The 17,120-nt window shown below is 38.4% G+C and overlaps 1 protein-coding gene across 1 annotated transcript in view; it reads left to right on the top strand.

The window, feature by feature from the left end:
• LOC140933813 (uncharacterized) overlaps positions 1 to 16,578 on the top strand; it is a 29,838-nt gene extending 13,260 nt beyond the window's left edge. Inside the window, exons 12-26 of the mRNA XM_073383471.1 lie at positions 168 to 218; positions 365 to 440; positions 1,465 to 1,520; positions 1,931 to 2,117; positions 2,225 to 2,335; positions 2,898 to 3,110; positions 8,231 to 8,314; positions 8,922 to 9,094; positions 9,516 to 9,718; positions 10,135 to 10,273; positions 11,497 to 11,642; positions 12,111 to 12,550; positions 13,439 to 14,611; positions 14,977 to 15,266; positions 16,060 to 16,578. Of these exons, the coding sequence (XP_073239572.1) occupies positions 168 to 218; positions 365 to 440; positions 1,465 to 1,520; positions 1,931 to 2,117; positions 2,225 to 2,335; positions 2,898 to 3,110; positions 8,231 to 8,314; positions 8,922 to 9,094; positions 9,516 to 9,718; positions 10,135 to 10,273; positions 11,497 to 11,642; positions 12,111 to 12,550; positions 13,439 to 14,611; positions 14,977 to 15,266; positions 16,060 to 16,105 (3,388 nt within the window). The 3' untranslated portion in view covers positions 16,106 to 16,578. The remainder of the gene's footprint in view (positions 1 to 167; positions 219 to 364; positions 441 to 1,464; positions 1,521 to 1,930; positions 2,118 to 2,224; positions 2,336 to 2,897; positions 3,111 to 8,230; positions 8,315 to 8,921; positions 9,095 to 9,515; positions 9,719 to 10,134; positions 10,274 to 11,496; positions 11,643 to 12,110; positions 12,551 to 13,438; positions 14,612 to 14,976; positions 15,267 to 16,059) is intronic.
• Positions 16,579 to 17,120: the final 542 nt, after the last annotated feature.

Below are 17,120 nucleotides of genomic sequence, written 5' to 3'. Positions count from 1 at the left end.
TTTTCTACCCTTTCTCTGGAAAAATGATAAAACATTTTCAAACTGAACTGAGAATTAAACAGCTACTTTGGTGTCTGTTATCATTCATCCTATGTAAGAGATGTCTGTACTGTACAAGTAAGTCACCACTGTGCTTTCTGTGCTTTTTTGATACTCTTTTCATATAGGGCTTTCAGCCTTTTGGATGAAATTAAACAGTCTGGAGTGTTTAGGTCAAAGTAAGTATTGCCATACCTGATTTAAAATTAATAAAGCAAGTCTTGTATTCTGATGATGTCTAACCATTTAAGTTTCCTGTTCTTTTTCTCTTCTCTCTGACCACCACTGTCTACCATATTTAATTTTGGTTTATGTCTTGAAACAGGATTTGCAGTGACCTCATACTCCTTGGGTGCAAGAGCGGAGAGTTCTTTATTGAAAGAACTTGGCTGCTGTTTCAGGTAGAGTGTGCCAGAAGAAGAGACCATATCCAATCTTTTCTTTATTACCTGTATGTCTTCCTTTTCATACAAAGCCATTCATTTAAAAAGTACTTTTTATGAACAGATTAAAACTGGTGTATGCTGATTTAATGCAATTCCAATTGTTCATAGGTAAAACTATTTTGTGTATTGTTAAGGAATTGCTTATCCTTTAACCATTTTATCTTTGAACCTATATCCTTATAACCTATCTTTGCCATCACAAAATGTATGTTATTTGCAATGCAACCGGAGTGTTGACTACTCATATGATAAGGTTATGACAAAATTCAACTTGTTATTTAGAGGGTAAATAGTGTTGTCTAGTAATGTGGTTTAAAATGAAGTGCAATAGATGTCACTCAACTGATGCTGTGTTCACATCTGCATTGAACAGTTCAGTCTGATCACAAATAAAAGATATTTCACTTTGAATTTTGTCACCCAGGCAGTGTGTTGCACAAAATTTTGGTTAGTCTGAGCAACAATTAGTTGTAATCTCAGTCAGATGAAACATGTTAAACATGGTGGGCGAAAGTGGGGAGGAGTGAAGTCTAAAGAACCTAAACTGGTGCCATGAGGAAAATTATGGAGTGGTGAAGAAATTCATTGTCAGTTACCTGATGCAAATGGTTTGCAAGTGCACTGCCAGGCTAGTTTGATCCACTACCTGGGTCAAACGACTTACAGTCCTCTGCCCTTGTTAATGAGTGAAACAATACTATAAAATGAGTGCATGTTCCTGCATCACCCTTTTGAATCACTGATCAAGATATTAGGTGCAATGAGAATGCATACATTATGCAAAGTTAGTGAAATGCATTTCAAGAGGCACATGTGAACAGTGCTTTTTCAAGCATGATAATTCAGAAATGTTTTCATGTAAACTTGTTTCCTCTACATTTGTCCTGAACACAGTATGATATACACATTGCATAAGTTGTGAAAGTAAAACACCAAGTCTTAATATATTTTTTATATTTAATGTTTGCTTTTTAATCAGGAAGCACTTAAAAATCAAGTTCAAGTTACAGCAGAAGCAATCTCGGCAATCCTATTGTAAGTTTGGTTTGCTTATCTATTCTAGAGCAAGCGATAAGACAATTTTTTGTTGCTTGTATTACTACTAAAAGACTAATTGGTGCTCTAGACTATCTTCTTTAGTGGAACAAAAATATAACCCCTCCATCAGAAGACCAATTTATGGTGAGAATTTTGGCCAATCTAACTTAAAATCTGTACATGAAATCTAGTTATGTTACAATTCAAATGAAATTCCTATGACCAAACCTTTGTGCGGTGCTGAAAATATAATTGTTATTGTTATTTGTGAAGATTTTACAAAGAGAATCTCGAACTTTGTAAAGCAAGTTTTTAACACTCTATTATGAGTGAAACAATTAATAATGTTATATAGAGACATCTCAGTCTGTGTTAATGCTTAAGTGTTTCTATGTTTTACATCTCAGCACCCTGGCTCAAGCAAATGAGTGGGATAAAATCATGTCAGTGTTACTAGCAGTCTCAGAAGCTTTACCTGGTGAAATTTTAAAGTCTGCCGTACTGATGGCCACTCAAAAGATTGATTGGATTGAAGCTGTTATTGCAGTACTTGCCATGACTCCGGCTGAAAAAGGCCTTGTGCTTGATGAAGATGTAGGTGTTATTTGTTGTTTGTTACACCTTACACATTGAGTGTTTTTGCTGGTTGCATTAGTTAAATAAGTACCTTTAAGGTTATTTACAACAATTTTTTTTTTCAGGTGTGGAATACATTTTTGTCAAACTGTTGTACAGATCATGGCAAGAACATATCATTTGCTCAGAGGGTCTATTCCCTGATGCAGCAGAATGAAATACCTCTTTCACCCATGGTATGAGAATAAATTAAATCTGTTGCACAGAAAGCCTGTTAGCAAGGGACACCAGATGTCTTTTCTGACAACCTGAATGTCATGTGGCATGTTGCCCTTCCAGCAAGCAAAGTTTGATGTCTTTTAAGACTGAAACTCAGCTGACTCAATTTTTTTTACTTTGAAGTATTAATTTTTCCTATTATGCTTTTTTGCATTTCATAACTTCACCAATGAATCAGTTACTAGTAGTCAACTGAGACACTACAAAGAATTTCTGAAGTATGTGCTGCAAGGTTTAACTGTTACGTTGTATCTTGCTTCTCCCTTTCTAGCAGTACTTATCTCTATCAAAATGCCTTGGTTTACATGCCTCTATTTTGGATTTGCTTTTGACATTGTTTATATGTGAATGCTTTGGAATTGCTATCAAATTCTGAACTGTGCTCAAAAAGTTGTTAAGTGAAATGAACAGCTTTACTCTTTGTTTTTGCCTCAAACTGATTCTTAAGTGATTTTCATGAAGAATGCAGTCTAAGCTGCTCTTTTTTTCTCTTTCTTTTGTTTTTTTTTTTAAACACAGTCTGTCAATAATTACATGAGAGCCCTGAGTCATTGTGGCAACTGGATGGCAGCGTTGGAGTTGTTTACTGCAGTGCATAAAGATCCCCAAGTTGTTCAACAGGCCCAGGCTTTGAAAAATGGTTTGATTGCTCTTTCGTCAGCATTACAGAAAGCGGCCGCCTCTTCAGGGATGCTTAATGTGGTCCACTTTATGATGGTACATCACATAAAGGTGAGAATGTTGTTGTATTTTCATTTCTCCAATACATTTTTTCTCAGTAATCAGGCCTTAAAGCCCTGACAGAGCATTTTCACTTGACATCAGGGCAGCCATACTGGTGTTCCAAAACATAGGAATGGCGGATATGTTGTTGTGCCAAACAAATCCTGTGGCGGAGTTGAACTCTTCTCATATGAATGCTTCCTTTTGTTCCTATGATTTGCATAGATGCCGGCCACTTAAGAGAAAGTGCTCTTTAACCATGTACAAATAATTCTCCAGACAGGTCTATAAACGTAGCCACAGGTGCAAGAATTAGTTCACAGAGCAGAGGGTTTATATTGCTGATCATTGTATCTGTTCTTGTAACCTCTGTTCTCGATTATGTATTTGTATTGTTAAAGGGGCTGGTTCACGATAATGCGCATGTGTGAGTTCTGACGGTAGCTGATTGTTTTTCAACCAATTGGAAGCGAGTTAGATACACGCAAGTAAATTTACAGAATTCAAATTAATTGTTTGTGATGCGAGAGTATTTCCAGGCATTTGGTTTGATTTTATTTATCCCCATAATTCAAGTTTATTCTTTGCTACTCCTCAGATATATGTTGCAGCCGATAAGAATAAGATTTACAGCCCTGTCCTGCTTTGAAACAAACATTTACCAATGTGTATTTTTACGAGGTCGTACCCACGTTAACAAAACAGTCACTGATCGGCAAACAAAATTTTTGTTTTAAACAAACATCTTATTACTGTTCTCTCAGTTCGCCTTGTATAAACCCAGAAATACCTACAAATAGCGCCTGACCGGTGACAAAAACACACAACGTATGAGTGTAAAGATTATCCTTAATTGAGCATAAATTTCAATAACTTATCAGCAAATGAACAAATTCATTCGCGTTGCATTGGGTCAGTGTTCCGCAAAACAAATGTTATCCAGTAGCACACATAAAGAAACTAGATTATAAACAGAATATTCAGGCAATTTATTTTAAAAACATCAATTCTTAAACATATACGATCGTAAAGCAAAGATACAAGGAACATTTCAAGTGTACCAGATCGGTGAAGATCGCGCGGCCTGTTGCGGTATAACTACAGGTCGGAGTCAAAAGTCAAATCAAAGTTGAACAAACTCATGCCTTTAGCCACTTTCCAAGTGTCGTGTATTCTTTTCGTATCCCAGACACTACTCCTAGAACCATACCAGATCGATAGGCTAAGCTTCTCTATCTCCAGAGACTCTTGAGAACGTCCTGTTGCCGGATGGCCACGATGCTCTTCTGAACCTCCATGATCAAAACATTATTTTTTGCGTCTTCTTAAAACGTAACCAGTGAAACGACACAACCACACGTTAATCAACACTACCGAAGTGTAACTAGACCAGCCAAAGCGACGGATGTCCGAATTAAAACGAAGGATTTTCAATGATCGTACCGGTAATGGCGATTTTGAATTTAGTGTTGACCCGACAAATTTATTCTGTAGAGACAAACGGCGCGCATGCGCATTATCGTGAACCAGTCCCTTTAAGAGAAAAACTGATGTTGGTCACTCTTGGGACTCAAAGAGTTTTTAAAATATTCCTGTTAATTTTTGTTTGTTTGCATTGGACCCCCTTGTACATTGATTGTAGTTTAATTTACGTTTGAGTGACGCCTTCAATAAAAGAATTATTAAATTTTTAATTTCAGCAGCCAAGGGCCTCATTCAAACAATATTTTAATTTTTTATACATGCTGCTGGAGGGCAAAATCACGTTTAAGTGCTTTTCTTCCATGCAAGAAATCAGACTTTGTCTTTTGCGTTAAAACAGGTTACGTTTCATGCTTATGACATAGTAAGCCGATAAAATCGTAAGTGCAAAACAGACATAACAAAAAGTAAAACTGTAAACTCTCTCTGATCTTATGGTAATTTGGTTCTGACCTTCACGATCACGTTCGAAAAAGTAAATACAGCTAAACGTGATAGAAAGAATAGTTTTGTAAAGACGTGTTCCGGGTCATGGTAGCGCAGAATCTGGGGATGAAAATCAACACGATGCTCTCAATCTCAGTGAACGCTTCGAAAAACAACGCGTAATTGTCCGAATGTTATGTTTTGAGACGAAAAATTTGGAAAGATTAATGGATTGTACGGTGATGTCGCTTACAAATCCACACACCATTCGTGGTAGACCCACACTAAAAGATGTCGAGCGTTTTCGGAATGGTTCGTTCCACGAATTCTGTCGTTTGAAAGCGTTGATAACTTTGAAAGAAGTGAATACATCAGATGTTGAAACAAGGAAGAATGTTCATGGGTAGAACTTCGATGATGAGGTAAAAAACAACAAGCAAATCGTCGTTAATTTACCTCTCGTGTTCAACAGCCTGATTCTTTTCCTTTTTTTCATGATGCTGGATACTTAATTGTAACGAACAACTTGATATTTCGTACATCATTAATATTATTGTACATGCGATGATAAATGTCGAGGAAACAAATCTTGGGCCGATTTTGGAATCTTTGAAACTCAAATGAAATTCAATGAAATTGCCTGATTTGACTAACCTGATCTAGAATTCTTATGTATTTGCGAAATACTGTAGGAAAACGGCATAAAAAAGAATTCAAATTCATTTTCGGCGACCGAAATTTACGGCTTCGAGACAGCACTTCCGTTTGCTGTCCACCACAACAGATGATGACGGAAATGACGTAGTAAGGTAAAAGTGTTCAAGATCAGAGCAATAAAAGGAGATGGTAAACGTACACAACTTTTACCTCATGCCAAAATGCTGCTCGTTCCAATAAAGTTTTTTTCGTCTGCTGGGTAGATTATGCTCTGGAAGGTTCTACATTTTTACTGAGTAAATGTTATTTTACCCGCATGTTTCACACTGAGAGATCATGACACACATATCGATTTACTGTGGCTATTAGCGGGGAAGAGCGTTGCGCGACGACATTAAAAACGGCTGTGTAGCAGACTATTTTGAAGCATGATAGTGAAGCTTTTTATTACGGCTGAATGAGGGTTCCAATTTTCTCCAAAGTATCTTCTGGATCTGAATAACTAAGCGATTTTCTTTAGTCCATGAATGTAATGTTTTTGTGCAATGCTGTATCACGTTAAGCCCAACTCATTAGTTTTGTTTGGAAAATCTTAAATTATTACGGGTAGTGATTTACAGGTCGTGTGTACTGTTGCAATAAAACGTAATACTGAGTAGAGCGGAGGTACAAGGCAACTGTAATATCACGACTGAGCCATTCTTCGGTGGTTCCAACAATGTTACCTCTTGCGTCTTTGGCTGTTCGTTTTGCGACTGGGAAGTGGGAAGCCTTTACACAAGCGAAACCTGCTTAAAGACATCGAAGACTGTTGGCATGTACACAACAAATCTTCAGTCTTGAAAGATCTTCACTTCACTTAAAACTCTGTTGCCTCCACATAGATCTCTAAGATCTTTAAAACTCCCTCCGCAGCTGATGTTTTGATTCTGGAATTAGCAGCGGTCTGTTGCTTTTGCGTTTCCGGTCTCATTCACTTCCGTCACCGAGAGATGCGGTTCACAACGAACTAAGTCATGTGGTACAAGTATCCTCCCTTATCCTTTCTTTTACTCGCCACTTCGCGCTTCGGTCGCCCTTCGGGCGACGGTCTTCCGTCACCCTTCGGACGACCTGCTGTGCACCAACGAGAATATAGCTTGCGGTTATTGATTTTCAAAATGGCGAACAACAAAGTCGATCTGGATCAGGTAAAAAGCAAAGAAATCCTTTATAGTAGATTCATAAAGATCCCATTCGGCTAATTAATCGTGCTAAGCGACCGGCATAAACATTTTTCGAGGTGAGACTTTAAATAATTAATTAATTTATTCACACGCAACTCCTCTGGACCCTGTGCAGTAGATTGAAATCATAATTCAACTTTTTCACTTGCTGTCGGTGACTCTGAGGAAGTATGACGAACCCCTGGGGAGGACGACTCTGCATATGAAAGGCAAGGGGATGCTCGTCGGAAATTTTGAATTAAACCCCTACAAGAGATCGATCCGGGCGTAGCCCAAGCTTTTTTGTCCCCTGAGAGACTATGTTACTGAAAACTCAGACAAGACACGTATTTTTATATTTTTTCACATGCAACCCTAAACAAGACCTTCACGGCTAAACATAATACCGTTTTGCCCAGAACACCGTAAATGAGACCAAAATCAGAAATTTACACCCCGGCCTAAGCAAGACGACCAGCATCCCAAGCCCTTTTATATGCGGAGCGCCCCCCCCCCCCCCCCCCTTCGAGTGACGAACGCTCGCGCTCTATTCGCCTCCTCACTTCTTATCTTATCTACAAACAAGCGAGACTCAACGCTACTTACAGCGTTCTTGTTGTTGTTAAAATGGTCTTTGCTTGGGACTAGTTTTTGAATTACATCAAAATGTTTCAACATCGAATATTTGGGGGGGAGGGGTGGGGTAAAATTTGTCATTTTTTTGCTTTGACAAATATGCTGCTCTATTTTCCAAATAACACTTCCAAAGTCATTTGTTTGGGTAATAAACGTTAGTTTGATACTTCTTTTATACATTCTGAGCTTTTTCCCCTTTGAAAGTTGCTTTAAATTATAATTTTAACAAAAAAACGGAAATCCAAGATGGCGGATCCAAGATGGCGGACAACCATTTCAAATTTTAAATTTTATTGCTTCCTATTGCTTTTTCTCACTGTACAAGTGTTTCCTTGTTACTAGTTCATAAGAAAGGATAACAAAGAGATGACTTTACCAATATTATTGATATTTTACGTATCTAAGTGGAAAAATAATAAGAAACATTTAAAAATCGGATTATGACGTCACTGTGACGTCATCATTGGGCGTGGCAAGTCAAAACTGGGTGTGGGGCTTCTTTGTACAGAGATGTTCATTGTGTGTAAATTTCATGACCCTAGCATTATTGGTTCCAGAGATACAGAGGGGGGATCCGAGGAGCCCCCCCCCCCCCCCAGTCACAGATTGACCAAAAAAGCCCAGTCTGAATAGGGTTAAGGATTAAAAGGACTAAAAGGTCTTAAAATATCTTATGTACCGGTAAGTGTTTTCACTTATTTTATCACTTTTTTTTTCTTCTAGCCGGAAGATAGTGTCTTACAGTCAGCTGTAGAATATCTTGACAATGAAAAGAATTATAAGGGTGTGCAGGAGTTTTTCAAACAGGTATATAAGTATTTTTTATAGATTTGGTATTGTGAAAGCTTTCACCAACATTTGCAAGGCTGTGCTCTAGAAACATATAAGAAGAGCCCAGTGCTCTGAACCTGTAAAACCCAGGGTGCCCTGCTTATGATTTGTATGAAAAAATCTAAGATTTGATAGTCACTCAGGAGCAAAATGTGGGTGCCAGGCACCACTGGGCGCTGGTAGAACACAGCCTTGGTTTGTCTATCTTTTCCTTCAGAGTTGATTTCTAGGGGCTTGATAAAAGGATGAGATCACTAACCACCAAGGGCATTTTCCACTTCTGCCTTAATTAATTTTACTGATATAGATGTAGCCACCAAGTCAATGGCTTGAGGGGCAGTAAGAGATAATTGCATAATTTGTCCAAGTTATTGATTATGTCGACAAGATCTTGTGGAATGAATGTAATATTTACAGGAACTTTCTTTATCAGCAGTTTCTTAATGGCCCTCTTTCGCTTTCCTCATTATTGCTTGTTTGAATCTAGTAGAGTGTGATTTTCACAATGTTACAAAAAGAATATCTCAATTTTGGGTTTGTTACTACGGGGGAATCAAAAGGAGACCATTTTCCTCTTTTGTAGCTTCAAGATAATGCCATTGTAGCACCTTTGGTAGTATACAAAGAGATAGTTTCTTCTTTGGAAAAGTGGATTGAAGATCCAGAGGCCTCAACTGAACCTTATGCTGCTATGCGGCGTGCATATCCATCTGGTCAATCCCATGCTGCAAACAAGAATGAAGCCTCAAGTGACAGGTTGGTTGTTTGTGTGATGTCAGGGATGCTATCAGAGGCAGTTGTCTTTTTTACATCTCAACTATTTTGTTATTGTGTGTTGCACCACTAGTTTTCTTTTTTTTTTCTCCATGGCACTAGACATACAATAGCTAACTAAGCACAGAGTAGCAAAACTGAAGTTGTTTGGACTAGTGGGTTCTGCACTTTCTTGACCTAGAAACTCCAAGCCAAGAAAGTGAATTCACAGTGAATCTGTGATTGGCCAATTGGCCTCTACATTTTTGTATGGTGAGAGCTAGACTGCCACCATTTTTAATCCTTTTTTTACTCCCACAAGCCTACACCATTTTGATTTCTCTGTTTTGATTTTGTGGATGTGAATTGATGTGTAGTTTTTGACTCGGTACAAACCAGGTTTATAAATCATGATATTTTGTAGTGTGAAGAATGAGGCTCCTAGAAAAGTGTGCAAGTACATAGGGACTCTTAAAGGGTGTTTCAGTGGTGTCAAATGTAAGTTTCTACACCCAGAAGGCTCCATGCCTGTACATGAAGGTTCTCAGCAAACAGCACCTCAATCAGTAAAACCTGTTCCAGCTGCTACCTTGCAGACATTGCAACAAAACACCAATAGTTCTGCAGGTTGGTATAATAGTTTCATTGCATCCAGCTGTTTATTGCTAGAAATTGTCCAATATTGGTGACCTTCTCCAGGTTTTATACATTAATGCTTTTTCTATAAACATAATTATGAAAACTGATGGCTTAGAACCAAATAGTAAATGATTCTGTGAAACTGGAGTCTCAACTATTTAAAGTTGTTTTTGCTTCAAAACATCACTGAACTACCCCAAAAGCCTTTTTGATTAGCAGGATTGATTACAATCCTTCCGTAATTTGAATTTTCCCAAAAAACAGCACTTGTCCGTTGGGCAAGTTAAGAGCAAAAATCACTAGCCCGATAGCAAAATCCACTAGCCCCAGGCTATCTGACACAACTTGCTTTGCACTCTGCTTGATTCACATTCATGCTGAACATTTACTGTCCTTTATCCTAGGAAATGCCCCCATTATCAATGCTGCTGCTGAGTCTGAAATGTCGCCATTTATGTTACAGTCCACCAGTGTAAATCCCTTACCCTTCACTATTAATTTGGGTAGTGTCCAAGGCACTAGCACTGAGCAATCCCATTGCAGGTAAGGCAATTAATAATACTAAGGTTTACTAAGATCTTTAGGAACTGGTGATGGCCTCCCTGACTATACTCTTGATTGTGTCAGCAAGGATTGTGGAGGAGTTGACATCCAATGTGTGGCCTAAACAGTTCAGGTGTTTCTTCAAAAGGTGTAGCTGTCTCCCCAATGTAGAAAATCATCACAGCCCAAGCACTGTATTTTGTTAGTCAACCAACATTTTTTCCCCTGGTGGTGAATCTTTGGGGTTAACCAAATGTTGCCTGTTGTTGAAAGGCTTGTGGTAGGTGTCAAATCTTTTATTAAGGGCTTCTCTGAAACCCCACATACATAGGAAAGCGTGATGCTGTTGGTGGAAATGACTTTGCTCTTTGTACCAGAGGTTTTTACCGTATTTAGAGGGTTTCTACACATCCACGGTTTATAGCTGTCATCTTTAATGACTGATTTTGATGAAAATGCAAGTATCCAAGAGGGGTAGCTTTCCATTGGATTCCATTTCCTGGTGAAACTGAATGTACAGGGTGGGTCCCTGGAGTTTAAGTGCCTCGTGAACTTCTCTATGTCATATTCGTGAATCTGGGAGAAGGTGTTTTCCACGAAGGTAAACCAGATTTCATGTCGTCTGGGGCAGGCGGACGATGCTTGTCTTCAAATGTACAGGGGCCTGTTTCTCAAAAGGCTTAGCAATTTTTCAGGCCCAAAGGCAAATTTTAAACTCCAAACCTGTTGAAAAGTTGCACAGTTCCTAGCTCAAAAACCACTCAATTTTGCTTTGTTAACTGGTAGTTTCATTGAATCATTGTCAAACTTATATTAACCTTGATGTTGAATACCAACACGACAAACATAAAACAGCTTTCCAGGCCTGAAACGTTTCCAGGACTTTTGAGAAAGGGGCCCTAGGTTGGCAATTGTGGGGGATGCTGGTGATCCCATCACACATCCCTGAATCTGAAAAGAGAAAATTCCCCTGTAAACAAATTAGGTGACAGATAATACAAACTTCGGCAGTGTGACAGCTTGTTATAATCTGAGCAGTGCTACTTTTGTGTAGGAATCCTGCTATTTTTTGCAATAGGTCTTCTAGCCTTGTGTGTATTAGCTTAAAATTGACTTCTTTGACCAAGACAAGTTGTCATATGGCCATACTTCCCCTCTTTTGCCAGTTGAAAATGTTTTATTTTCTAGGTCGATGATAATTTGTTGTATTTTTACTCTGCCAGCATGAAATCACAGAAACAGAGCCAAGCCACTCAACTTTGCAAGTTTTTTAATACCCATCAATGGTGTCGTTGGGGTGACAACTGCCGATTTATCCATCATACAAGCAGTGTGGCCATGGAAGCAGACTCAAATACTGTCGTACCAGGTAAAAAATATCTTTGACAGTTAGATCCTGGGTATGGGGCAAATAACTGTAACTGAATAAAACTCTGTGTAACCCCAAGGTGTTTGTCACTCTTTTGTAATATGTGTGTAACGGGGAAAGCTCTCTGGTTGGATCACTCACTCACATCAGTATTTTTTAACTAAGTAACGACATTGTTGACTTAAAGAACCAAAAACTGCTACTGATAGGTCTATGAACTGCTATTCATCCTCTTTTAGTTGTAATTAAAGCGAACTATAAATGCTTTAGTTTGGCAGAGTGAAAAGCAAGGTGTGAAAAAACAACAAAAACAGAAACAAATGTGGCCAAAAAATAGTGGTGTAGGTGCTGTTTAAAAGCAATTAATTTGGTTGAAGCATCTAAACCAAATATGCCTCATTGTTCATTGAGTAATGTCTAGTGTTTATGATAGTTTGTAATTTGTTCTGTTGTGACTTTCTACAACAGAACTTCCACCTGTACGAAGCACTGAAGCGAGAGTAAGCAAGAACCACACTGGAAACCCTTTTGTGCTAAGATCTTTGTCATCCACCTCAAGTTTTGCAAGTGAAAATCGTTTGTTTGGATTTGCAAATAATTGGCAACCCCCCTCATCAGGATTTCAACCAGCTGCACCTGTCACCCCAACTGTGCACAGTGCTGCAGCTAAGCCTGTAACAGCTTCAAACCATTTCCAACTGGTTGATGGTAGTCAGCTGGTGGGGAAAAACCCATTTTCGCCAAACTTTCCTGGAAGAACACAAAGTTTGGATGGCTTGAGTGAGCATAAGGCAACTGAACATAATCAACAAGCTCATTCTGCGCCAGTTGTGCCAGAAAGGCCTGGAATCAGCCACTTCCGTTTTCCTTCAAAGAAGAGCATTGAGTTTTACTTACCCAGGATACAGGTAGGGTCTGGGAGAATGCTTGCCTGAATTTCAGCTGCCTTGTTGCTCTTGGGAGAGAGTGGGAGCTTTAGCAATGATGGCGGTGACAGTGACAAGAGCATCAAAAAAGCAATAGCAATTTTTTACACATTAATATGATCACTCTTTTTTGTACATTGTTTTACCGTCACTCCACAATGCCTAATTTCACGTTTTATTTATGGTGTAAACAAGCGAGAACAAATTTATTTTTCTCTCTCGTACTAAACTTGAATGTGGTCTCCCGCTGAATTAAATTCAAGGGAACTTTGCCTACCTTTGACATTTTCGGTGAATTGTGATAAATGGTGGAAAGTTCGACAAAATGCAGTTATATTTTAAAAGTGGCATTTTCGCTGCCATTGCCATCGTTGGTGCTAAAGCTCCCTAGTCAAGTGAGGTGAGGAGGCAAATGAATGCCATCCCCTAAAAAGTATATATATATATTTAAGAGAACAAGAGATAATTCAAATGCTCAATTACTAAACCAGGGAATTTGGTTGCCCTTATAAATCCTTGCTTGCCTCTGAAAAAAACACCTTAGTCACTTATTTATTACTATACTTTAAAAGTTTCTTCATTTTAGTAAATTGGGTTTAAGTCAATCCAAGAGTTTTTACACCTCGACATAGATAGACATAGATAGACATAGATAATGGCCGAAAATGTAACTGACCTTAAACTTTGACCTTAAATTTCCGAATTACATTTGTTGAGGCAAAAAAACATTGCTGGGTTTTCCACTGCTTCTTCCTCGGGAAACCATACCTTTACTGAATGATTTTCTTGGACCACTTTGTGTCAGCTAATTTTGAAGACTGCCAATTTAGTATTGATGTTAAAGCTCATAAATGTCTTAATTCTTCATAGTTTGCCAGTCAACAAAATAGTTGGGAAGACCTTGGATATGTCTACATCAGCATGAAGAAAGAAGCTGTGGAGATAAATAACAGTGTCATTGAATGCTTTTATCAATCGTTCCAAACTTTCTGTGCAGCAGACACCATTGGGCAGTCTTTTGAGAGATTTGCTGAAAGAATAGAAAGAAATCTGAAGGAAACAATGGCTGAACTAGATAAAGTTGACAAGGAATTCATTGGTCAGATAGGTGTTGCTTTAATGTACTTCTGTTATAGAAGCAAGCATTTTATTCAGGGCCGTCAAATTCTGTACCTCCTTCATAAGTTAGGTATTGACTACTATCTGTATGGTGGCGAGTTTGGTCTGCAGCAAAGGCCATTGACAGCTACAGAGGTAGTACTGACTGCAGTTGATATTTGCTTGAATCTTGAGAAACCAGCTTACGATGATGCTCTGGTGGTTCTCCAGAGCACAAACCTTGCACTTTCTTATTATGAAAGAGAAACTGTATTGACCACTGAGGAGGCAGACTGGAAAAGACGTGTTTTCCTGTGTTTGTGCAAGAAATTTATGGATGACAAGCAATTACACATTGTGAAGGAATTGCTCTCTCAAGTTGGGAACATTGATGTATTTGGTAGAGATGTGGTAAACGTCCTTTACAATGAATTAGTTGTCGCCTTGATCAACAATAATGAACCACATGTCACTACAGAAGTTGTTAAAATAATGGATGCAAATTCAATTTTAGTAGATCCAGAAACAACAAGAGCTCTTGTGAGGGGTTTTGGAGCTGCAGGATTTGGAGCACAAGCAAGGCAACACTTCTCGAATGGTTGCGATGCAGGTGTTTATCCAGACTCCTTCAAAGTAGATGATCCATGGACAGTGGTCATTGGAACTAGTTTTTCGGCAGTTGAAAGCCAATTGTATATTGCAAGACATTTGGACGTCTTGTGCCTCCACATTGAAAAACAGGCTTGTGCCTCGGGAGATGCTGTTTTAGATGACAAGTATTACAGGCCACTCAAGGTTGTTATAGAGTCAGATGAGGAGCAGACTGTGGTTAATAAGTTCATGAGAGGTGATGAGATCATCCGCTATGTTCGAGAAATGCTTTGCACAGTCTTGGCTAATGATTTTAACCCTCCTCTTGCATGCCATCCGAAAATGAGGGATGAGGTAAGAGTTCACTTTGAAGTTGAGTAGGTTTTAGAACAACACTTGCAATAAGTCCCCTTTTATGGTGCAGGGAAAATAGTTGTGTTATGTTTACACTTTAAACATTGAAATGTGTAATCAATTTGTATGCATTGTGACGACATATTTTTACTCCATGTCGTGGCGGTTTCCCTCCATACTGTTCACCACAATTTTAAATGAGATGTGTCACCAAAGTCTTTCTCCCAGGGTCTGCTAGGAAATGTTGGTCTTTACAGTCATCAGTCTTCAAGTATCCAGTAAAAATTTCTACTTACTGAATGGTAAAATAAATGATGATCTGCCTGTTTTATCACCTTCAAAGCTTTGTACTCTCTTTCCAACAGGAGGTTATTGTTGATGTCATGAGTCTGAAGAGGTGGTTTCGTGCAAACCCTGCTTCCGGACGCTCTAGACGTGGAGACAGATTACTATCTCCCTCTAGGGCCCACACTTCAGGGTCAAACCCTTATCTGCTACCAGGTATGACTAATGTAGTGCCTACAGATGATCAAAGAGGAGATCGAAGAGTTTTTGTTGTATCTGAGGCTGACAGCCTTGCACCTGGCAAGACAATTGAGCCAGAAGAAGTGCAGCCTGCTACATTTTTAAATCGACGCGGCCAACCTTTAACCAGGTATGAATAATACACCCTGTTTTTTAGATGTCTTCTATTTGTAAATAGTGTGTAATTAAAGAAAAAAGGCCCTTGAAATTTTATGGTGATATAAACCATATTCTTCTGATTGCCCTGTATTACATTTATGTGAGCAGTATGTTGTGCAAGTCTTGCAGTACATGATAAAGTGTACAACAGTTCATGGGATGTTTAACTAGTTTCTACCTAGGTGTTAATTTTTTTGTAATATTTTTGCAAGAGTAACGAAATTATATTACTCAGCCTTGTCTTGCTTAAGCATCGTACTGTTTCATTTTTATTGTCTAATGAACTGTACTTTTCTATGTCAAGTGCATATAGGAAAGTATGTAATAGCTAATTTGAGAGGCAAGACAAAGTTGCCTTGGATTCTTACAGAAAGCTAGACTTAAAAACTGAACTTCAATTAAAAGCTACTGCAATCCTCTGAAAAGGTTTTGAAAGTGGTAGATAAGGCGTCTCAATTCTTAACACTATTTTGCAAACCCCTTGCACTGCTTCTGTTTTGTAAGATAGTGGTTCCTTCAAATGATCATTGGTGTGGGCAGTTTGAAGAACTGTTGCGCTGTTACTGGATTCTTTACCAAGCGTTTATTTGCTTACCATCAGGCTTAAAAGTAGAAGTCCAGCATAAAATGTCAGAAAATTGATCGGAGGCATACCTAAGCTACTGAAATTGTGCTTTCTACTTGGCCATTGATCCAGCTTATGCCATTTCTTGTTAAAGGTAGTCTGTGATGTTCTATAAGATCTATTATTTTCTGGCTTTTAGGAAAGTATCAGGCAGGGGCCATCTAAAGATAACCAAGACCACCTAACCTTGCCATTTTACCCAGTTAAAAGGACGAGGACAAAGGAAACACGAGTCATTGTTGATGCAAATTTGCAGATGAAATGATGTAAATAAAGCACAAGTTCAAAACCTTTGGCTAGCTGGATTTGCAACTTATAAATGGGACATGGACTTGTCAGCAATATTATTCAATAGCTTTCTTCCAATGCATATAAGCTCGCATTGCCCACAGCAACTTTAAAATGTTCATCGTTCATCCTTTGCAGATTTCTTTTCCCACTAGGCTTTTGCTCTCAAAAGGTGTGACACTCCATGTGTTGTTCTCAAATTGAGAAAGCCTAGATTGGACTGATGTAGCTTTTGTTTGATACGTGTGTAATTCTATGCATTATAAATAATTGGTATTATACAATTTCATAAAATGTCTTGTTATAGTTGATAAGAGGCCAGTCTTTAAGTCTTGCATTATTTTTCAATAAATTGTTGTAGATTCTATAATCAGTGGATTCTTTACAGGCATAGTTTTACTGGCGATGATTGGGCAGATATTAGATTTTATTAAACATATATATTATTAAGTTATTTATTTTCCTGCTCTTTGATTTAAGTTACGTAAATATCGCAAGATCTGCTAAACGGGTTTATTAACTCAAGTTGAGAGTGAATGAAGTAGTCCGTACCAGTAACGTGTACCAGAAAGTAAGAAAAGAGCGAGAAGATTGAGAGGCAACGGAATTTCTATTTTTTCAACAAACACATTAGCACTACCAAGTGTCGGTGACAACACAGTTGAGACACTTTATTAGAATGGTTATACAGCTGGTTTGGTTGATCTGGATCTGGTGATCTTGTTTGGTGGTGTTTTGGTCAATTAACTAAAGAATTATAAGAGCATTTGTGGTCTATTTAGGGGAACTCTTAGTGGGTTTTGCCATCATAGATGTCAAGGACAAAGACATCTGCTGATTTCCCAGAATATCTCAATTTAATTGTTGAGACAAACCATTCTGCAAATGAAAAACTTGTCTCTTCTGATATTT

This window comes from Porites lutea, chromosome 4, assembly GCF_958299795.1.
Source record: "Porites lutea chromosome 4, jaPorLute2.1, whole genome shotgun sequence".
Classification (NCBI taxonomy): domain Eukaryota; kingdom Metazoa; phylum Cnidaria; class Anthozoa; order Scleractinia; family Poritidae; genus Porites; species Porites lutea.
Note: the sequence above shows the minus strand (reverse complement) of the source record. Positions and strands in the feature narration are given on the sequence as shown.